At 39.8% G+C, this 24,358-nt stretch overlaps 1 protein-coding gene across 1 annotated transcript in view; it reads left to right on the top strand.

Moving 5' to 3' along the window:
* Positions 1 to 305: 305 nt before the first annotated feature.
* Positions 306 to 24,358, top strand: part of PHACTR1 (phosphatase and actin regulator 1) — a gene marked incomplete at its 5' end in the record, with an annotated part of 535,964 nt that continues 511,911 nt past the window's right edge. The window contains one exon of the mRNA XM_082848323.1: positions 306 to 408. Coding sequence (XP_082704449.1) covers positions 306 to 408 — 103 coding nt within the window. The remainder of the gene's footprint in view (positions 409 to 24,358) is intronic.

Raw genomic sequence — 24,358 nt, 5'->3', positions numbered from 1 at the left:
TAATACACAGCAAGGAAAGACCGGTATGTTATCTCTCTCTAGCCTGGATCATCTGTATTTTCTGTGCAGCATATATTACTTTTCATAAATGTTGGTGAAAGGCTGCATTTTCTCCTACAGTAGGAAAGCTCTGTTGAGGGATGGACTTAAAACGGGGAATGTCAGTCAAATCATGGGATATGATAATGGGGTATCTCTTCTTCCAAAATCATATTTGACAGTCTAAAATACTGTGTATGTTCTTCCTCTTCCATAGGCAATACAAGTGACTATTTTGTCTTAAAACTGTTTCTGGAACATCGAAGATGGATTATCCCAAAATGGATTATTTTCTGGATGTCGAGTCTGCGCATAGACTCTTGGATGTTGAGTCAGCTCAAAGATTCTTCTACAGCCAAGGAGCTCAAGGTAATTAAATGGGAGAAAGAGAGGAAACTCCTCTCATTTGCATGTTGGTTTTATATGAACAGTGCAGTGTGGACTGTAGCAGTGTAAGCTCTACTGCAGAAGTTCAGCAACTGGGATTTCCCAATCGGTAACCTCTACCGAACTGTTTCTGGAACCGAGGCAGGCATGCAGTAGAATGAATACATCTAAACTTCTTGATGTAGTTAAAAAGCAACCTACCCAGCTTTCACACAAACAACCCTTGGAAAGCTATGTTAGAAAATTATTCCAACTCCTTGCAACCAAAGTCTAGGTTTTAAAGGCTTCGAGGATGCTTTCAGCCACAGGAAAAGGTTGAGTGCGCAGCTACCGCACTAGAGAAGTAGGTCTAGGGCACCCTGACCTATCGATTGAAATCCAGCCGGATGAGGGGCTCCTGAGATAAGGTTTGATCTTCTACAGCTGTCTTATCTAGTTTAGATGAAATCAATTACTGCCTCAAGGAATTAACAGTGTGCTTGGGAAGCACTAAGGAACACACCTGTTGTGAAGTGTGGCTGATAGGTACCTTTTTATTACAGATTTCAAGATGGTCAGTTAGGCTCCAGTTGGCTTGTTCTTCTGTTCCAGGGTGCACTTAGAATGTTCTGCCAGCATATTAGAGTACAGGAAGAAGCTGGGGTATTTACTGCGCTCTCCTGACAGGCAGGAGACATTTTTAAAGCCTATTTTCTCTTCTCCGTAGAATATTTAGGGTATACAGTCAAAGCAACCTGATGATGGGCATATCCCAAATGGTACAAGTAATGCACTGAGAAGAAAGGCAACTTTCATTTTCTTAGAGAAGTAGTTGAATTCTTCAAAGCCACGAGGCAGGACAGAAAAGGAAATGCTGTTTTGGTAATCCTGGCACCTTTCACTGTTAAGTGGTGATGGGTACTTCACACAGGGGTACTTCACAGAGGGTGCTTATGATATTCTGCCTCGGCTTCCCCAGTTGTCTTGTGTGAAGTGGTTTTTCCCTAGCTCTTAAGCCAATTTCTCATGGCAGACTCAAGGGCTTGCAAGCCTCCTTCTCTGCTTCCACTTTCCTGGGTAGGATCTCGTCTTCTTCAAGTCAAGAGGGGCTGGTAATCATCTGGTTGATTGGCTGGGGTCAGTATGCTCATCAGCAGAGCCTCCATTAGCAAAAGTGAGACAATAGCTAATTCTCCTCATTCCTGTGGGTGTGTGTAGTCAGCGTTGCTCCTTTCAGCCACTTAAAGGGACATGAAAATGTTACTGAAGTAGAAGAAGGGTGAGAGATTGGTCAGAACTTCTAGCCCCTTCTGGGTCTGCAAGTCAGAAGGTGCTGGGAACAGATGGAGAACGGAGGCCAGAAAGAAAAGGGGGCTGAGGCAGGGCTCAATCCCATCTCTGGCTCTGAGTTTAAACATTGCTGCATCTGTCCATTTCCATTTGAACAGGAGAATAACGTCTGGTGCTGGAGTCAGACACCTGAGCCGTGTCTCTGTTGGCAGAGCAGAGAAGGGGAGTGGCAGTGAATTATAGATAATAAAGATGCCCGTTTTGCCTTGCAGTAGACACAGTTTAAGCCTTTAAGAGGACTGTGGGCTCCAGGCATTTATGGAAGGCAAACAGTCAGGGTGTGGGAGACTCAGAGGACGCAAGGCAGTCTGGTGGTTGTCGCCAGATGGAGTTTGGGGTGGAGTGGACAGAATTGTCGCCATCAGTGACTATGGTTGAGACACCAGAGCTGGAAGGACTGGAAAATGCATGGGAGGTGGTAGCATAAGCTACTGACTGTGGCTCCCTGATGAGAGCACGTTCATTTTAGGGTAATCAGAATGATGTTGCCAGCAAGGAATCTTGGATCTGTAGTGAGAGTGAGGGTTTCCTAAACAACCCCCAGGCCTCCTGAATCAGAAATCCAGGTGTAAGTCGTAGAGGTTTGCCTTTTAAGCAAGAGCTCCAATGACAATTCCCCAGCTCTCACACTCTTCTGGGGACCAGCATTTAAGAACCAGTCCATCCTGTCTGATTTCTCTCCTTCCACCCCAGAATGGGATGTCCCCAGCCTCAGAGGCAGGATGGCACAGTGGTTACAACCAAATCCTTACTGCCTAGGTTCAAACCCTGGGTCTGCCACAGTCAACCTGGGAAAATTAACCTTTGAATTTTTAATTTCCTCCTCTGAAAAATGGAAACAATAATAGTGCCCAATTCATAAGTTGTTAAGAGCAATAATGAGGTAAGAATTGAAAGTGCTTTAAACTGCCACATGGGAAATGCCATACATAAGCAAATCAATGAAATAAACACCTTTGCAAAAGGCCATCTCTCCTCTGTTGGAGATTTCACTGCCTTGCAAACAAGAATGTTACCTGATAGGAGTGAACCTCCTATTTTTAGCAAAAAAAAAAAAGAGAAAAGAAAAATTAATTTTAAAACAATTTGAAAAAAACAATGATTGTTTTATTGTCACATCAAAAGCTAACTCGGGGCAAAACTGAAAAATAGGGAGAACCAAGACCAACTTCTACTATCTACCTAGTCCTACACATCACTTGAAAACTGAAAGCCCCTCTCCCACCAACACCTTCCCCAGAACCCCACCACCTAGGACCAATCACCCCCAGGGTCTCCTTGCTGGAGTTTTGCTGCCACTATGATGGGAGGCTTGTCACTGCGTTGTTCCACCTCCTTCACAGCAGCTCCCTTCCGCTCAGCACCGACGCCATAGTCTTTCCTGGATAACAAGCCCCTCGGCCTGATAAAGGGCTCCCAGTGAATGGGCAGAGGGCTGAGGACCATGGCTTACACCCCTCCCTTTCTGAACCAAATGTGCATGTAGGTGACTAAAGCCCGTATCTCACCACTGGCAAGATCCCAAGAACCAGTGGAAGGAGGGCAGCATGGTGGCTGGCTCTTGAGAAGGGCATGTGAGGCAATTAGGGCCTTGTGCTGCTGTTTAAATCATAGCACATGGCAGCTTTCTACTTGGCCAGCCCAGCCCAGGTTCAAACGGATATTACTGAGGTCAAGGAGCCTCCACTGGATACCCTCTTCTATGAAAAAGGCCCAAATGGAAATACAGTATTGAGTTAAGTACCTGGAATGTGGATGTCCTAGGATTGATCCCCTTGGCTAAACTGGTGTGTGATTATTGCATTCTTGAGATGTCCATTCTCGAGGGAATGCAGACATTTCTATAGACTGATCAAGGACAGGTGTAAATACTTTTAAAGGGGAAAGGAAGAAAATAAGACTTTCATTTTCCACTTTACTATCCTTGCATCAGTTGATTTACAAATTCATATACTTTTGGGGATCCAGCCCCTTCTATATTCATTAATGCAAAACGGTTATCCAAAGCAACAGTATCAGAATTAACAATGTTTCTGACCCCATCATGGTTGGTTTTCAATTATTCTTGGAAAGTGGCAAAAGCCTGTCGCTAGGTAGAGGGTGTTTTGAGCTAGTAAAAGGAGGAGGAATCCAGGAGGATAAGAAAAAGGAAAAGAAGGAAAATGATCTAATATCTATCCTGCCACAGATTCTGCTGAAATTCCCAAAGATTTTCGAAAGTCAGTCCTCTGCTCTGCTGAATAAAACAGCTTGTTATTTTCTCCCATCTCCATGTTTCCTTGGAGGTAAGGAAGGTGAGCCCGCTTCTCTGGGGATTGATTCTGCTTTAGAAAGCATGATGTGCTGCGAAGAGCAGAAAAAAGTCCAGGGTCATTCTGTCAGTGAAGGGTGCTCTCCCGGTTCATCTGGGAGTGCTTCGTCAACAATAAGCCCTGCTCACACAGAGAGCCCGTGAAAAGTCCCCATGAACTCAAAGGGAGAATTTTGCAGGTTGAAGGTGCACGTGATATAATCAACCATGTCTTGACATCACATACCTTGAGTTCACCCATCTTTCATGTTTCTGACAGTGATATTCCACACGCTCAACTACAGACGCTGTAATTTTTTTTTACAGAGCCATTAAACTGGGAGAGAAATCATATTATAAAATCACAAAATTGGCATCATAGGATTTTCAGGTTGAAATGGACACCATAGTTCCATGACTTTTCTTGCCCCTCCCTAAACCAAGTAAAACAGAATTTGTGAGGGCCAGACCCAGGTCCCAGGGCTACATTTGCCACAAGCCGCTGGGTTATCCTGCTGGACACTGAAGGTTGAGAATTGTTATGGAACACTAATTACTCAGTTTGATTCCAGACTAGCAGCATCAGCTTCATCTGGGAGCTTGTTAAAAATGCAGAACTCAGACACCCCAGACCTAGAGAATTAGAATCTACGTTTAACAAGATTGCTGGGTACTTTATGGCAAAGCTTGAGAAGCAATGATTGAATCTAGTGCACATTAGAAACACCTGGTGAGCCTTTATGCCCTCGAGGCTGGAGTCCCAGGGCAAAAGCAATTAAGTCAGAATCACTGACTTAAATTATCCCCGGTGATTCAAATGTGCAACCAGGGCTATGAACTACTGACCTCCCATTTTATGGTAAAGGACATTTTAGCACATCATGAAGCTATTCTTGCCTGAGTTTCTTTACCTAGGTCTTTCCCTTTAAATAAGTCCAAACCATTGAAAAGGTGCAAATGGACTGTTTTTTTTTTAAAAAAGGACTGGACTATGTATCAGGTGCTGCCTTCTGTGTATTCACTGTATCTGTTAGTCCTCAAGGAACCTGGGGAAACAGGAATTATAATGCTCATTTCAAAGATTAGAAAGGACTCCACATTTAGATAGTAGCATAGCCAGGGTTTGAATTCAAGTATATCTGACTCCAACAGCCCCCCACGTAGTAAGGGTAACGTTTGTGACCAAATCACACTTCCGGAGATGGTGAAGCTCAGAGTGGTTCAGCCACATGCCCAAATCACACAGCTTCTAGTGAGAAGGTGGAGACTAGAATTAGATCTCTTCTTACCAACGAATGCCCATTCTACTGCTTTAGATTTCTTTTCTCCAAGACCATCAATGTCTTTGGGTGTTTTAAGTTATATGCAAGGGGATCCCACTACTGGGCATATACCCTGAGGAAACCATAATTCAAAAAGACACATGCACCACAATGTTCATTGCAGCACTATTTACAATAGCCAGGACATGGAAGCAACCTAAGTGTCCACTGACAGATGAATGGATAAAGAAGATGTGGCACATATACACAATGGAATATTACTCAGCCATAAAAAGAAATGAAATTGAGTTATTACAAATAATAAGTAAGGTGGATGGACCTAGAGACTGTCATACACAGTGAAGTAAGTCAGAAAGAGAAAAGCAAATACCGTATGCTAACACATACATATGGAATCTAAAGAAAAAAAATGGTTCTGAAGAACCTAGGGGTAAGACAGGAATAAAGACACAGACCTACTAGAGAATGGACTTGAGGATATGGGGAGGGGGAAGGGTAAGCTGGTAAGTGAGAGAGTGGCATGGACATATATACACTACCAAATGTAAAACAGATAGCTAGTGGGAAGCAGCCGCATGGCACAGGGAGATCAGCTCGGTGCTTTGTGACCACCTAGAGGGGTGGGATAGGGAAGGTGGGAAGGAGGGAGATGCAAGAGGGAAGAGAAATGGGAACATATGTATATGTATAACTGATTCACTTTGTTATGAAGCAGAAACTAATGCACCATTGTAAAGCAATTATACCCCAATAAAGATGTTAAAAAATAAATAAATAAAATAAATTATATGTAAAGGGGAAAACACATTAAAAGGCAGCCATTTGACTAACGTTACTAGACAATCAAATTTATGACTCCTGCCCACAATTTCCCCTCTTTTGTCATTTTAAATAACTCTGGGCGTTGGAACCAGGTGCTGTAGTCATTGTTACTTCGTCATAATGCATCTTTTCTGTCATCTACATTGTCTTGTTCAACAAAGGGAAATGCCGGTTTTGACCACTGATGAATGCCACAGCGAGCAGCTAAGAGTCTCTCCAAGTTGTATTTGGAAATAGAAATTCATCTACAATCCCCTCTCAACCATGTCCTCCCCGCCCCTCCCCTCAACCACCTTTCCGCTCTACCTTTCCTCCACCCTGGGAAATCTGTCAGAACAGCTGGTTTTTCAATCTTTAGCTTTGAGTTAAATGTACTCTAAACTTAAACTCTAAACCTCTGGGACTTCTTCACACGGCCCCGGAGACAAAGACATTTGGTTGCACTCAGTTATTTGCAAATCGTTGACAATAGTCATCTGCACAGAATGTGTTTGTGCTTTCTTTTTTTTTTTTTTTTTTTTTTGCTTTTTTTGTTTGCTTGTTTGTTTGTAGGATCTTAGTTCCCCAACCAGGGATTGAACCCACGCCCTCGGCAGTGAAAGCACGGAATCCTAACCGCCGGACTGCCAGGGAATTCCCTAGTTCATGCTATTTTCTTTCCTGTGTTTAAGACCCAGCCGCAATGTCACCTCCTCTGTGAAATCTTGCCTGACTTTTCCAGGACTCTCTCCCATAATCTGTTCAGCCTACATTCTAGCCACTAGCATGCTGTATTATTTTGCTTCCACCACTTAGTAGATGCGTGAGCTCACGTACATGGCTTCACTTCTCTAAGCCTCAGGGTCCTAATCAAAATGCATGTAACACTGGCTCCAAATTCATAGGGGATTTTGAGAATGAAAGCAAGCGTGCCTATGAAGTGTTTAGTACATTGTTATTATTGATTAGCTACTGATGCTATTGTTTTGTTATTAGGTGCCTGTTACCTACCTAGATCATGGTGATCTCCTTAAATACCATTTTCTGGGTGCCTAGTACCATCCTCGGTACACAGTAGAAGTATTGAAGTACACAGTAGAAGTATTAAAGGTCTCTGTTGAACTGAAGGAATGAAAATGCTTAAATCTGCATTATGAAGAGAAACTTGGGATTCAGGGAAAGGACTTCTGACAATTCATGATTGAGAAAATAGAACTTCCTACGACCTTTAAAGAATTAAAATCTTTAGTTGGAAATAGAGACTCTGCTTAAGGCTGAAGGGAGGGACAGATAAAAATAATTTTCAAATACATGGAGATGCAGGAAATGGAAGAAAGTCATCAACTCTGATATATCTTCTATAAAACAGAAAAAAAAAGCAGAAGAAAAAAAATGTAGCAGGAGGGAGTTGGTGTACTATTGAAGAGAATTAACCTTTTAAAATAGATTTCCAAGGGTTCCTGAATAGTACCCTTCTTAGAAGGACTTTTTAGTTTACAACAATCTGTGAGGCTGAGTTCTTACTCTGCCTAAAAGTAGAATTCTGGAAGAGGGGAACTCTTCAACGTAACTCTGATGAACTTAATTGAGATCAATTCAAAATTTGCTCTGAACATCTTCTGGAAACTAGCTCTGAGCTGTACCTTGGTTAAGATTCCTTTCCCCTTCCTTCTTTAGACTTTTACTGCCTAGTCTATTCCTTATACTTTGGGGTTGATTAATCCTCAAACCAGCTACCATTCCCACTCCTGCTTCCGACCAGACTCAATGAAAGGTGACCGTAGATACCCACCTAAGCCCCATACAGGAGCCACACACCTTGAGAACCACTCGTTGAAAGCCTGGCCACGGTGTTTGTAGGAGTCTTGCCGAGTGGGAGCCAAGTTGTCTTCCTTCTCCTGGCCTGTCCCCCCAAAAGTTTAATGTCATGGTCTTACATGTGACTCATATCTGGACCTTAGGTATCAGGACCTCATATCTAATTTGCTCCTTAAGGATTGAGGCGAAAACAATGATCGTAAAGCAACTGTATCCTCATTTGGGGCACAGTTGCCAGTTGGATTGTCATCTTTTCCATTCACTGATCTGCCCTTCAGAGTCCTGCTAGGCCCAGCACAGCAAAACTGGCCACATCCCCTCACTGTGATGTCCTAACCAAGTAGTTTACATGTCGTCATACTATTTTTCGGACCCTTGTCTCTGAGATGTGCTTCAGATGACGCTTTTCTTATATAGTTTCCAGCCTTGTGTTTATGGTGCTCAAGTCATCACCTGCAACAAATACTTGCTTTGGGTTTTTTTTTGGTTGCTTTTTCTTTCTATAACTCTAGCCAGGAAGCAGCCCACTGTACTTCAGTCATGGGTGACAAGCTAACTACCAAGCCTTTCCTCCTAACTTCCCACACACTCCATTTTCGACCTCTAATTGCTCACATTCAGGCTCTCCAAACCTGTGTTTAATGCAGGGAACATTGTGAAGGAGAGGATGAGGGCAGATCAAGAGAAAAGATACTGTGGAGCTAGCCAGGCTGCCAATTCTATCCATATACAGATGACCGTGAAATCCAACCTTCCATTTCTGGAGTGTGCCCTTGAACGGGACATTTCTCTGTACACAGAGGAGCATTCTTGATGTTGACCATTTACCCACACACGGCCTTCCAATGCTCTTTGTGCTTTTGCCCCCAGCAAGCATCTGCTTTGTCACATATTGCAATTCAGGGCTCATAAGAAGGGCATGAGGACAAGAGACAAACAAGAGAGAGGAGATGAGAGGATGACAGGGGAAGAAAGTCAGATGAAAATACAATAAAATAATTCCGCTCAATTAATAACTCCTGCTTTCACATACAGCATATAGAGAGTGGATTAAAGATGCAGCCCACACACGGTCAGCATCAGCTATGACCCAATTAGCATAAACAATTCACAGGTGCTTGGAAAAAATTCTCACTCCTCATTGCTCAAACAAATCTGTTTTCCTAAAAACTTTCAGTACCACCCTCTGTGATTGAGCCGGCAGAGGCAAGGATGGGGCGCCTAGCACATCAAAATCAGCTCATGGCTGATACCATTCTTAATATGTTTAAGAATATTTTAATAAGCAGTTAGATTCACACAATTTTACAAAACCACGGAATGAATACTGGTATTAAATTGGACTTCTGAAACGTTGGGACTGAACAGAGAGATTATCTTAGAGATCTCTGTACCTTTTTTTTTCAATCATAAGAGCAAAACAAGAGTAACATTAATGTCTTTGGGGAAAAAATGGAAAGGAAAGTCAACCCCACACATCTATTTTAATTTTTTATTTTACTTTCAGTCAATTTCAGGCACATTCATATTTTACGGTTACAATTACAGCATATACAAAATTGGAGGTATGAGTGAAATCTTTCCCAGGGCTGGCTGAAGAATGTCATATATTTTAGGGCTTGGGTTTTGGAATACTACAGATCTGAGTTCAAACTGTGAGTCTGAGTTTGAGTTCAAACTTCTCAGCTTATAACATTAGGCAAGTTATTCAATCTCTTTTTGCCTCACTTTTCCCTTTTGAATGCAAACGATAATAAGCATTCTTAACCCAAAGGGTTATTTTGAGGATTTAAATGAAACAAAGTGTCTCACAAACTATGGTCCAATATATGATTTTCAGGTAATAATTGAACTCTTTTATAATAATAATGTATTTATTTTATTATGTTTTAGAAAAATGTAAAGTGAGAAATATTTAATTGAAATATAAAAATATATAACTAGACTTCATACTTACGGACTACTGCTTAGAACAAGAAGAAAAAAGAAGGATGACTAAAGTCCATTTAAGGAAAAACATTAAGTAATTAATAGTGTAGATGACACTTAGAGGTAACAAAATCCATAAAAGTGATACAGGAATGACTAACATTTGGAAACACTGAACAAATAAGTATGAAAGTAAGCAAAATGTCAAGTACCTAATATGCATTTAGTAAATATTAGCTCTTATGTTAATTAGTTAGTTAGTTTGTTTGTTTGTTTTTGGCTGCCTTGGATCTTTGTGGCTGCACGCCGGCTTTCTCTAGTTGCAGCGAGCGAGGGCTATGGTGCGTGGGCTTCTCATTATGGTGGCTTCTCTTGTTGCAGAGCATGGGCTCTAGGTGCACAGGCTCAGTAGTTGTAGCACACGGACTCAGTAGTTGTGGCTTGCGGGCTCTAGAGCACAGGCTCAGTAGTTGTGGCACACGGGCCTAGTTGCTCCATGGCATGTGGGATCTTCCTGGACCAGGGCTCGAACCCGTGTCCCCTGCATTGGCAGGTGGATTCTTAACCACTGCACCACCAGGGAAGTCCCTTAATTGGCTTTTAATCTTGTCAAGCCTCAGAGGAAAGTGGCAGGGCCTCTAGCTCCCCAAGAGAAACCTCTATCCTGTCCCATCTCTGGCCTTCTCTACAACCATTTATTCCTAATTCAAATTTCCAAGCCCTTGGAAAGGTGAGCCTGTCTTAAAACACAAGAACAAGAAAAAGCAAAAAAACTTTGATTTTTAAATTAAATTGCTAATAAATCCCAAAGCAGTCCTCTTTACGGTTTTACTACGGGGAATTTTCTTCCTGCAAACTCTCTTAAAACAAGGGCTAAACTGTACTGATTTCATCTGAATTTACAGCAAACTCTAGTTTATCGGAATGTGGCTTCTAAGAAGTGATTTAAATCAGCTTTAGGGAGGTTGAAATGTGTAAAGGGGGTCAACTGTATGGTGATGGATGGAAACTAAACTTCTGGTGGTGAGCACATTGGAGTGTATACAGAAGTCAAAATACAATGCCATGCCCATGAAACTTATATAATGTTATGGATCAGTGTTGCCTCAGTTTTTAAAAGTGAGTCACCATTTACCCAGGAATGAGGAAATAGGTTTGGGAGAATCCACTTTAAATCATATTTCTCTTTATTTTTAAAATTTTTTTCCCTTAAGAAAAACATGGTAGTGTGAAGAAAGTGACATCAGAAACTCCTGGACGCTAATTCTGTTCCAACAATTAAACACCCATGTGGCTGGCTATTCAAGTGGTGAACCTCTATAAGCCTTTGTTTTCTCATTTGCAAAATGGTAACAATGCTTGCAATATTATTGGTAGAAGGATAAAATGGCATAAATTTAGATTGGTGGGTTCTCAATTTAGATAGCAGATTCTCAATAAATATTTGTTTAAGGAGTAAGTAAATTGCCACAATAAAAATTGAAAGAGCACTCATTGAATAATTGTTCTGTGTCTTCAAGAAGCTCAAAGACGATGGGGGCTTCCCTGGTGGCTCAGTGGTTAAGAATCCGCCCGCCAATGCAGGGGACACCAGGTTCGATCCCTGGTCCGGGAAGATCCCACATGCTGTGGAGCAACTAAGCCCGTGCACCACAACTACTGAGCCTGTGCTCTAGAGCTCGTGAGCCACAACTACTGAGTCGTCATGCCACGACTACAGAATCCCGCATGCCTAGAGCCTGTGCTCCGCAACAAGAGAAGCCACCGCAATGAGAAGCCTGTGCACCGCAACGAAGAGTAGCGCCGGCTCGCCGCAACCAGAGAAAGCCCGCGCGCAGCAACAAAGACCCAACGCAGCCAAAAATTTAAAAAAAAATAGAAGAATAAATTGAAAAGAAAAAGAAGCTCAAGGATGATATAATACAATACCAAATACCATTATAGAAGCAGATCTAAAAGGGGAAAAGGAAGAAGCAGAGACTTACTCAAGGAAGTGTTGTTACCTAAGCTTCATCCTGGAGTTTGCACAATAGTGGGGCTTTCCTTGCAGAAAAAGCCAGCGTGTATAGGTCTTTCTATAAGCAATTCAGCATGACTGGATCGGAAAATGCAAGCAGGTGAAAGTGACAGCCGAAACTGGAGGGAAAAAAAAGGGTTCAGGGAAAGAGACCTTGAACAGCAGACTAAGAAATTTGGTATCTCTTCTGTAGGAAACACAGAACATTTGAATGATTTCTAGAGCTCAGAGAGCTTCTAGACCAGGTGATTTCAAACCTGGTTACATATCGGAAACAAATGCTACAGCATTTCCCCGGGTATACTGGTCAGAATCTTTGAGAGTCAGGTGTGGTAATATGGGTTTTTCCTAGTTTTTTGGTCATGCCACATGGCACGGAAGATCTTAGTTCCCCGACCAGGGATCTAACCCATGCCCCCTGCAGTGGAAGCGTGGAGTCCTAACAACTGGACCGCCAGGGAATAGGTTTTTCCTATTTTTAAGGGGTTGTTTTATTTTTGTAGCTCTCAGATGCTTTAATGCAAACAGTGTGAGGTGTAGAATTTGAGACCCATTGACTAGTCTACTCTTCACTTTCATAAATGAGGAAAATGGAGCCCAGAAAGGTAAATGAATGAAATGCAGTAAAAATTCGATTATATTCATTGAAAATTCACTGTTTTTTTGAACACTATCTATAGGCTGGGGATTCAAACTCAAAACAGATAAAACCCCTGGCCTCATGGAGTTAACTCTCTAATGTAGAGACAGATAAAGCAATGATTTCAGTTGCAAAAGGTACATGCTAGGAGAATCTGCACACTGGGAGTTTTGTAAGCACGGATGAGGGCATCCAAATGAGAGAGAAGTGTGTGTGTGTCTGTGTTGGGGAGACAGTTAGATGTGATTCCAAGTTAGTGTCCAAAAGGAGATGACAGTTAATCTACCTGTGAGTTAGATTTAGGTAGAAGGAAGAAAAAAAAAAGAATGTTTCAGGCAGTGTGAACTGGCATGTGATAAGGCCTGGACATATTGAGTATAATATCTTAGGGGAGCTGTACATGCTACAGAATGAGAGGTATATTTTAGATATCTAGACTGGCAAGAAAAAAAGACTAGAATAGTAGGCAGAAGCAAAGACATGTAAGGCTCTGCACGCTTAATTAAGGAATTCCAAACCTGACACTGAATCCACTAGGGAATCTAATGCAGAGGAGGTCTGTCATCAGATCTGTTGCAGTAAAATCCCAGCAAGAAGTATAGACAGTCAGAAAAGGGAATTGACAGAGTGAATCCAGCAGGAAAGAGGGGTCTTTGAAATATTAGGACGGTTCTTTCCAGATTACCTGACGGTAAGATGAATACACTGAGTGTGAGGAAGGGGTACATGCCATGATCCCCAGATGTTTTACATGGACTCGTTGGATGGATAATGAAGCTGTTCACTGAGAAAGAAGATAAAGGAGAGAGTAAAGATGGAGGGGGAGGGACTTCCCTGGCAGTCCATGGTTAATAAGACTCCGCTCTTCCACTGCAGAGGGCATGGGTTCCATTCCTGGTCGGGGAGCTAAGATCCCACATGCCGCAGCCAAAAAAAAGATGGAGGGGGAACATAAATTGAATGTAGAATATATTGAATTCAGACCCTATAAAATATCCAAACATAGATGACCAGCAGGGAGTAAGTTCTACAGATATAAAGCTTGGAAAACTATTCAAAATATTCTATGTGCCTAGGTAATTCCTAAGATAATTTCACTAACATGTTTTACAACTGCCTCTGAATATGTGGTTCCTCTGGGCCTTTACTTTTCCTTTCCTATTTATTTGAAGGGAGATTATTTAACGGAAATATTTATTTTCTAAATTAAAAGTTGTTCCTGTAAATACAGTATTTTCTCCCCAGAACTAGTACTTAAAATTAATAGTCCCTTTGAAATATTTACAGCAACCAAATGTCTGAAGTTACCAATATTACTCAAATTCAGGCCTGTGTTTTCATAAGAAGAAAATTCCAAGTTAACGCTTATAAGAGCATCTAAGAAAAACAAGTTTAAAGAAAAGAAATCTCAGTGCAGCTCAATTGCTTTAGAGAACTATAGGCTGTCTCAGAACGTTGCAAAGGAAGAAAAAAAGAGATTTCAGCTATAGCTGGTTAAAGATAGACCTTACTTTTCTTTCGAACCTACGCAGTAAGATCTGTTCCATTTAGTTGATTATGCACTATTTGGTGACTAAATTCGATAGGTGACAGGTGGAGAAAAAGTTACCTGGGTTAGTCCCAGTTTAATCCTTGTCTCTGGAAAGCAAGACCACACTTCACACATCATACTGGAAGGCTGATTTTTCACATTAGTCCCACATCCTATGCTTGCTTAATAATCTGGACATGCACACAGAAGTTGCAAAAGGAAATGACAGCGAGAAGAAGACCCATGTTTTCAGTGCCAGGGGCTTGGTATTTATGGTCTCATTTAGTCCTAGAATGGGAAATTTGTGACGTACTTGCTATTATCCCCATTTTACAGATGAAGTAATCCATGTTTCCAATCATCAAGTAACTTCCCAAATTCACACAGCTATTAGGAATGGAGCCAGAATTATAATCCTGAACCTTGTGACTCTTCCTACTACATCTTGCCATCCTGTAGGATACTGGTGTCCGTGGCAATACTAAGAAAGACTTCCAGGAACAGAGATGCAAGGATGCGAAGAAGTTTATGTATTTCCACACATTCAAATGGCAGAATGTCTCAATGTTGTAAGATATAAATGGGGCAACTGAGTCATTCTATGTAACTAGATCCTTAGATTCAGTTTCTTAAAGTGAATTTTTACCTTATTTACTTGGGAAACTGTCTGTAGGGGGTGGTGAGACCTCTGTCCTCTAGGTTGAATTGCAGGAATGGGTGATGGAGAGGGAGGCAAGTTGCCTACATCCCCATGGGAGTTTCTTATTATACTCAGAACTCGTTTTTCCTTCTCACTACCAAGGTAGCACATAACAATTACAGAAAATTTAGAAAATATAGACGAACAACAAAACACACACACACAAACTCAACTAGCCCCATCACCTAAAAATAGATACTCTTTACAACTTTGCGAATATCCTTACATCCTTTTTACACACATGGGCACACACTCATGCACATACATATTTTTTCAACCTAAATCAAGCTCTTCAGATTTATTACTTTTAGTTTACTCTGTCTTAATTTAAAATAAATGAATAATTTATATCTTGGGGTAGTTGATTCTAACTGACATAGAAAATAATTGGGACATGGTTTGGTAGAAAAGAGGAAAAGGTCAACCAACCCACGCGTTGTTTTTGCCTCAAGGGTGACTTTGCCAGCTGGGTTGATGTTACTGGGTCTGTTCTGCTATTATTAACTAGACAGAGTCTCTGACTAATACCCTGTGATTTGATTGCTATCACTGGCGCATCTGTAGACACAACAGAATGCAAATTAAATAACTGCTGAATCTGTACTGGGCAGGCCTTCTTCTTAGACACATACATTTAGGAATTTTTGTATTTTCCCTTCGCCACCACCAAAAATATGCTTTTATTCTTATTATAGCCAAATATAGCACTTCATTGCGTTCCAATATCGAGTGCCATTTAACAGTGTAGTTCCTATAGTAACAGAACATTAGAACCAGCAGTAACTTAATTCAACTGGCCCATTTTACAGGTGAAAAACTGAGGCTCAGGGAAGAAAAGAAAAGCAATAAAGTGGTTATGAAATACCTACCATATGCTAGAAGCTATTCATATTTATTTCATTCAAAATCACAAAACCATGAGTTAGATATGACTGCCCCCAATTTCTAGGAAACTAAAACTCAGCAGAATCACAGAACTCTGAAGAGGCAGAGCCAGGATTCAAACATGAATGCTGACTCAGCTTTCCCCTGCAACATCCTGCCTTTCCGGAAAGAGGTGATTTATCTAAAAGAGACGGCAAGAATGATGGCAGACCTGGAGTTAGAACCTCGTCTCCTACTGTCTAGTCTGATGCCCGTATCTCTATATCCTGTTATTGTACGTGGGGCTCAAATGGAATTCAAGCCCATAGTCTTTGCCCCTAAGATCACTTTGCAAGTGACCAAGCCCAGCAGTTTGCCATACAAAGATATGTCCAAGTATTTGTCACCCTTTCGTTCACTGAACAAGAATTAGAAATATTAGAATCTTTAGATTTCAAATTATGTCATTAATTACAGCAACTATATTGAAAACTGACCATGCAGAAAATACAAATAAATGAAAATAAAATAAATAAGGTTTAACATTACCTGTACTATTAAGCAAGACTGGAAAAGTGACTTGTGTATCTTAACCAGGCATGTTCAACAATAAAAAGCTGTTTAGGTTTATGTCCAACTCAATTCAACACACCAAGCCTGAAACACATTTTCTTTTTTGCATCTAGCATGTTTTAGCAGCCAGCCCCCAGCCACTCTGCACGGTATCTACTTTAAGAAGCTGAGAGCAAAGGAAGCAACGAACATTTGTTGCCCGCCTACCATTTGTCAGGCTCTGTGTTCGGTGTTTTACATTTATTATGTAATGTTTTATCCTCCCAAGGCCCAGTGAGAGAGTTTATTTTATTTCTAGTTTACATATAAGGAAACTAAAGCTTGGAGAGCTCACTAACTTTTTTCCAACATCTAATAAGCATTAAGCTTGGGAATGATGCCAAGGTTTAATTTCACAGTGACAGCTTTACTTGGAGCTGGCTAGGAATAATAGTTTTAAAATAATAAATGTTTATTGGGAATTTCCTTTGCTAAAGACTTTACATAGATTACATGTTTGAATCCTCACAGCAACCCTAAGAAGTACCCTTACTTACCCTAAGCAACCCTTACTATGTAAGGCCCATCTTATAGATGTATAAGAGGTAAGTGACTTGCATGAAATCATTCAACTCTTAAGTATGGAATTGGAGTACAAACTCAGGAAGGCTAACCTCAAAGCCTGTGTAGTTAACTTTTATTTCATATTGTCTGGAAGGAAAATAACATCCATATTATTTATATATTCATACAAAGGGAAAGGTACAAAGTGCCACAGGTAGAGACAAAGTGGAAAATACCACATTCTCACATTGGTGCTGGATTGGGGGTGGGAATAAAAACATTTCATCCGTAAAAGATGGGCAGGGTTTAGACAGGCAGTGATTGGCGAGGAGAAAGAATAGAAAGGCTTTCCAGCGGAAACACTGGTACTGTCATTTGATAATGTTTTCTTAATTTTTGTTTGGATCTTCTGTCTTAGAACTTGCCAAACAGTCCATCAAACTGGTTAAGATTTGGGTTTCGTGGTAGACATAGATGGCATGTAAGCATTCATACTGATGATCTCAGCCCATTGAGAACCCATGCGTATTACTTACCTAGTGCTGCATGTCAAATTACCCCACGGCTTAGTGGCTGAAAACAACAAACATTTATTATCTCACAGCTCCTATAGGTCAGAAATTCAAGAATGTCTTAGTTAAGCAGTTTTGGCTCAGAGTCTGGGTGGCTCACAGTCAGGATGCTGGCTAGGGCTGCAGTCATACAGAGGCTTAGCTGGGGTTTCCAAGGTGCCTCATACAGATGGCACCTGACAGGAGACCTCAGTTTCTTGCCACATGAGCCTCTTCATAGGCTTCTTGGGTGTCCCTGTGACATTGTAGCTGGCTTCTCCCAAGACCCAAAGAGAAAGCAAGGCAGAAGCTGCAATGTATTTTATGATACACCGTCACTTCCACCATATTCTAATGGTCACAGAGACCGACACTGATTGAATGTGGGATGGGACGACACAAGGGCGTGAATACCAAGTGTTGGCGATCACTGGGCATCATCTTGGAGGCTGGCTATCACAACATACAAGTTTTTATGGAAGCAGAAAAAAATCTCCAGAAACATAGAGAACAGGGTCCCCATACTTGAACAGGTGTTGCTAATATATCTCATATCAGTTAAGTAGTTTTAAAATTAGGCACAATTTTACATAAACCACAATAGTAGTCCTTCTGGGGGAGAAGCCACTATGCATTGTTATGGTAGCTATCCATAGTATTAAATAGTATTGCATTCATCTTTATCCAGGTATCAATTCAAGGAGAGCTAGGTATTCAAGTCTTAAAAGAAGAGTCAGTACAAAGTCAATGTTAGACCCAGATGGTTATAGGAAACAGGGCTGGCCTGAATGCCCACGCATGGAACCATCTCCTTGGGAAGCCACCACCTTTGGGGTATGACTGCACAAGTTGTGGCCTTCACAATTCCATAATTCTATTTACATGGACTGTGGCGTGAACGGTGCACAGCTACCCGAAGTTGCACAACGCTGAAGACCCAAACTGGGGCCGGTAGGAACACTGAGGGGCTGGGATGTTGGGGAGCAGCGGTCAAAACTAGGCAGCCATCCCCGCTCTTTTGTGGACCCTGCAAAATTAGCCGATAGAAAAAGGAATCAATACCACAACTGTGTAGGATGGACAGCTCCCTTAACTACAAGTTTAAGCAGAAAGAACTAAGACGTACCAATAACAATTCCTCAGATTCTTGGTTCTCTAGCAAAGCGTGCATATGTATAGAAAAGCAAAAATATCTCAGCAGCTACATACTAAATTCAGTTATAATAAAAAGCACAAAAGACTTTTTGGTACATTTGTGTTAAACCTGTTTAAGATATGCAGGCTACTGCTGCAATGTTGTTGGCTTCATATTGTAACTAATAACACTCATCTTCGTTATTTGCATTTTGTATTTTCTACATGAATGATTTTCAGTAACATCACTCTAATTAATGACATCATACTGGGTTTAATTGCAAGGTGTAAAGGTTTTTATATTTCTAACTCATGTTAGATATGCAAACAGTAACATATACACTTCATCTATACAGCCCAGATTCTTAATGTGTTTGACAATACTATACCAGAATCAATTTTTTAACAAAAATTCAAACACCTCTAGCATAAATGCAGAATCAATTACCCGTAAGATCAATACTGTATTTATCCGCAGCCTGTGGGGATGGCAGACAATGATAATTTTTCAGAAAGATTTAAAGCAAGATGGGACATCGTCTCTAACGCTTGGAAACTTTTGTCAATAGAAAGAAATAAACATGTTTTTACTAGTACTTTTAAACTTTTATTGGAAATAATTTAAAACTTATGGAAAAGTTGCAAAAATAAAATAGTGCAAAATACTTATGTACCCTTTACTCAGATTTGCCTGTTGATAACATTTGACCTCATTTGATTAGCATTTGCTGTTTCGTCTCTAATGTCTCTTTATCTATCTATCTATCGATAGATGGATCAATTGATCTATCCAGAGAGGAGTATAAAACTGTATACATAAAGATAGGGAGGGAGGGAGGGAGGGAGAGAGAGAGAGAGAGAGGAAGGGAGAGACAGAGACAGAGGAACAAGAGAGGAAGAGAGAATATCTGTGTATTATAATAATGGTTTATCATTCATTAGTGAACTTAATTGTTTTTTGTGCTCAAACTGTCCCAATGCAAGACCCTTCAAGCTGGCTCCTGTGTCTTTGTGACATGCCTCCTTTATTTGGGGGGAATGCTGCCTTGTTTCTGGCATCACAAGAAGTCCACTGTCAACATTCTTTCTTTATTCCTTATACACATTTCCAATCTGGTTATTTTTCATTGGTTTTAATGCAGCACACAATGATGCCGGGAGCAGAATATCTAAAAGATTATGGTTGTAAGAGATAAATATGATGATAGGTTAAAAATAAGGCTGAAACAGAAACAAAACTTATAGAATTTTGACACAGTAGAAGGTTGGTATTCACAAAGATGGCCCAAGACATTAAGAAATTATTTTAATTAATCAAATCAAGTCAAATTAAATTAAATTGTTATTAGTAGTGTGGTTTTATAACTGTTTGGTATTTAAATGCAATAATTCTCAAATTTATTTTGTATCTTAATCAGTTGGAAGCTTTTTTCACTGTCAAAAAACAACTTGATAATTTATTTTTAAATTGATAATGGTTGATATCCAATAAGTATGATATTCCACATACTATTATTTTCACCAGGATGTATTTGTTTATAAGAATCGTGTAACTATTTTATTCCCAAACGTGTAGCTGATGGTAGCTTGCAAATTTTTGTTAAAGTAAGCATAATTCTGTGAGCTGGAAGCTTTCTAAAATTTATTTTTAATGATATAAACATATGTAGAATGATGTACACAAATATAAAATGTATAACTTGATGAACTTTTACAAAAGTACCCACCTTTTCTAAAAGGTATAACCACCACCCAGATGAAGATATAGAATATTTCCAACATTCCACATGGTTCCTTTGTGCCCCTCCAAAACAATGTCGCTGTAGTCAATCTTCTGTCATTATATGTTAGCTTTGTTTTCTCTGTCACTATATGTTAGCTTTGTCACTATATGTTAGCTTTGTTTTTTCTTGAACTTCATAAATGCAATATATACATATTCTTACAGCATATACTCTCTCAGGTCTGATATCATGCCCATGAGATTCATCCATGTTGTTGCATGTAGTGATAGTTTGTTCCTTTTCACTTTTATGTACTATGACACTGTATGAAGATATTACATTTTTGTACATTTTCCTATTGATGGTCATTTGCTTTGGTTCCAGTTTGGGGACATTATAAATAAATCTGCTATGGACATGCTTGTCCATGTCCTAGGGTATATATAAGTTTACCTATGTATAAACATAGGTGTACCATGTATATAAACAGTTTTCCAGAGTGATTTTACAACTTTACATTGTCACCAGCAATGTACGAGAGCTGCAATTCCTCCACATCTGAACCAAAACTTGGCACTGAAGGATTTTTAAGGTTTAGCCAGATAGGTGGATGTGAAGTGATATCTCATTGAGGTTTTTATTTGAATTTACGTTTAAGTAATGATGCTAGGCATCTTTTCTTATGCTTATTGGACATTTGGATATCAACTTTTTGTGCAGTGTCTATTCAAGTCTTTTGTCCATTTATTAGAAACTTGAGTGGAATTGTCTTTTCATTATTGACTTAGAAGTTCTTTATAGATTCTGGTTACAATTTCTTTGTCATATGTAAAATTGAAAATATTTTCTCCCAGTCTTTGGCTTGCCTTCCCACTCTCCTAGTGATGTTTTTATTTTAAAGACTGTATGTTGTTGAATATATGAGCATACAGATTTTTGTAGTGTTCTCTTGTTATCCTTTTAATGGATATGGGATCTATAGTGATTATCCCTCTTTGATTCCTGATATTGGTGATTTGTACCTTCTCTATTTTTAACTTTGTTAGCCTTGCTAGAATTTAATCAAAATTATTGGTTTTGTTTTTTTAATAATGAGCTTTTTTTTTCCTTTAACATCTTTATTGGAGTATAACTGCTTTACAATGGTGTCTTTAGTTTTTGCTTTATAACAAAGTGAATCAGTTATACATATACATATATCCCCATATCTTTTCCCTCTTGCATCTCCCTCCCTCCCGCTCTCCCTATCCCACCCCTCTAGGTGGTTACAAAGCACCGAGCTGATCTCCCTGTGCTATGCAGCTGCTTCCCACTAGCTATCTATTTTAGGTTTGGTAGTGTATATATGTCCATGCCACTCTCTCACTTTGTCCCATCTTACCCTTCCCCCTCCCCATATCCTCAAGTCTATTTTCTAGTAGATCTGTGTCTTAATTCCCATCTTACCCCTAGGTACTTCATGACCTTTTTTTTTTTAGATTCCATATATGTGTGTTAGCATATGGTATTGCTTTTTCTCTTTCTGACTTACTTCACTCTGTATGACAGACTCTAGGTCCATCCACCTCACTGCAAATAACTCAATTTCGTTCCTTTTTATGGCTGAGTAATATTCCACTGTATATATGTGCTGCATCTTCATTATCCATTCATCTGTCGATGGACACTTAGGTTGCTTCCATGTCCTGGCTATTGTAAATAGAGCTGCAATGAACATTGTGGTACCTGACTCTTTTTGAATTATGGTTTTCTCAGGGTACATGCCCAGTAGTGGGATTGCTGGGTCTATGGTAGTTCTATTTTTAGTTTTTTAAGGGACCTCCATACTGTTCTCCATAGTGGCTGTAGCAATTTACATTCCCACCAACAGTGCAAGAGGGTTCCCTTTTCTCCACATCCTCTCCAGCATTTATTGTTTGTAGATTTTTTGATAATGGCCATTTGACCAGTGTGAGATGATATCTCATTGTAGATTTGATTTGCATTTCTCTTATGATTAATGATGTTGAGCATTCTTTCATGTGTTTGCTGGCAATCTGTATATCTTCTTTGGAGAAATGTCTATTTAGCTCTTCTGCCCATTTTTGGATTGGGTTGTTTTTTTTGATATTGAGCTGCATGAGTTGCTTGTAAATTTTGGAGATTAATCCTTTGTCAGTTGCTTCATTTGCAAATATTTTCTCCCATTCTGAGGGTTGTCTTTTCATCTTGTTTATGGTTTCCTTTGCTGTGCAAAAGCTTTTAAGTTTCATTAGGTCCCATTTGTTTATTTTTGTTTTTATTTCCATTTCTCTAGGAGATGGGTCAAAAAGGATCTTGCTGTGATTTATGTCATAGAGTGTTTGCCTATGTTTTCCTCTAAGAGTTTTATAGTGTCTAGCCTTACATTTAGGTCTTTAATCCATTTTGAGTTTATTTTTGTGTATGGTGTTAGGGAGTGTCCTAATTTCATTCTTTTACATGTTGCTTTCCAGTTTTCCCAGCACCACTTACTGAAGAAGATGTCTTTTCTCCACTATATATTCTTGCCTCCTTTATCAAAGATCAGGTGACCATATGTGCGCGGACTTATCTCTGGGCTTTCTGTCCTGTTCCATTGATCTATATTTCTGTTTTTGTGCCAGTACCATACTGCCTGGATTACTGTAGCTTTGTAATATAGTCTGAAGTCCAGGAGCCTGATTCCTCCAGCTCCATTTTGCTTTCTCAAGATTGCTTTGGCTATTCGGGGTCTTTTGTGTTTCCACACAAATTGTGAAATTTTTTGTTCAAGTTCTATCAAAAATGCCAGTGGTAGTTTTATAGGGATTGCATTGAATCCGTAGATTGCTTTGGGTAGTATAATCATTTTCACATTGTTGATTCTTCCAATCCAATAACATGGTATATCTCTCCATCTATTTGTGTCATCTTTAATTTCTTTCATCAGTGTCTTATATTTTCTGCATACAGGTCTTTTGTCTCCTTAGATAGGTTTATTCCTAGATATTTTATTCTTTTTGTTGCAATGGCAAATGGTAGTGTTTTCTTAATTTCACTTTCAGATTTTTCATCATTAGTGTATAGGTATGCAAGAGATTTCTGTGTATTAATTTTGTATCCTGCTACTTTACCAAATGCATTGATGAGCTCTAATAGTTTTCTGGTAGCATCTTTAGGATTCTCTTTTTATAGTATCATGTCATCTGCAAAAAGTGACAGCTTTACTTCTTCTTTTCCGATTTGGATTCCGTTTATTTCTTTTTCTTCTCTGATTTCTGTGGCTAAAACTTCCAAAACTACGTTGAATAATACTGAGAGAGTGGTGAGAGTGGGCAACCTTGTCTTGTTCCTGATCTTAGTGGAAATGGTTTCAGTTTTTCACCATTGAGGACGATGTTGGCTGTGGGTTTGTCATATATGGCCTTTATTATGTTGAGGAAAGTTCCCTCTATGCCTACTTTTGGAGAGTTATTATCATAAATAGGTGTTGAATTTTGTGGAAAGCTTTCTCTGCATCTATTGAGATGATCATATCGTTTCTCTCCTTCAATTTGTTAATATGGTATATCACATTGACTGATTTGCGTATATTGAAGAATCCTTGCATTCTGGGATAAACCCCACTTGTTCATGGTGTATGATTCTTTTAATGTGCTGTTGGATTCTGTTTGCTAGTATTTTGTTGACGATTTTTACATCTGTTTTCATCAGTGATATTGGCCTGTAGTTTTCTTTCCTTGTGACATCTTTGTCTGGTTTTGGTATCAGGGTGATGGTGGCCTCGTAGAATGAGTTTGGGAGTGTTCCTTCCTCTGCTATATTTTGGAAGAGTTTGAGAAGAATAGGTGTTAGCTCTTCTCTAAATGTTTGATAGAATTCGCCTGTGAAGCCATCTGGTCCTGGGCTTTTGTTCATTGGAAGATTTTAAATCACAGTTTCAATTTCAGTGCTTGTGATTGGTCTCTTCATGTTTTCTATTTCTTCCTGGTTCAGTCTCGGAAGGTTGTGCATTTCTAAGAATTTGTCCATTTCTTCCAGGTTGTCCATTTTATTGGCATATAGTTGCTTGTAGTAATCTCTCATGATCCTTTGTATTTCTGCAATGTCAGTTGTTACTTCTCCTTTTGCATTTCTAATTCTGTTGATTTGAGTCTTCTCCCTTTTTTCTTGATGAGTCCAGCTAATGGTTTATCAATTTTGTTTATCTTCTCAAAGAACTGCCG

This window comes from Leucopleurus acutus (genome assembly GCF_964270905.1).
Source record: "Leucopleurus acutus genome assembly, chromosome: 10".
NCBI classification, from domain to species: Eukaryota; Metazoa; Chordata; class Mammalia; order Artiodactyla; family Delphinidae; genus Leucopleurus; species Leucopleurus acutus.
Note: the sequence above shows the minus strand (reverse complement) of the source record. Positions and strands in the feature narration are given on the sequence as shown.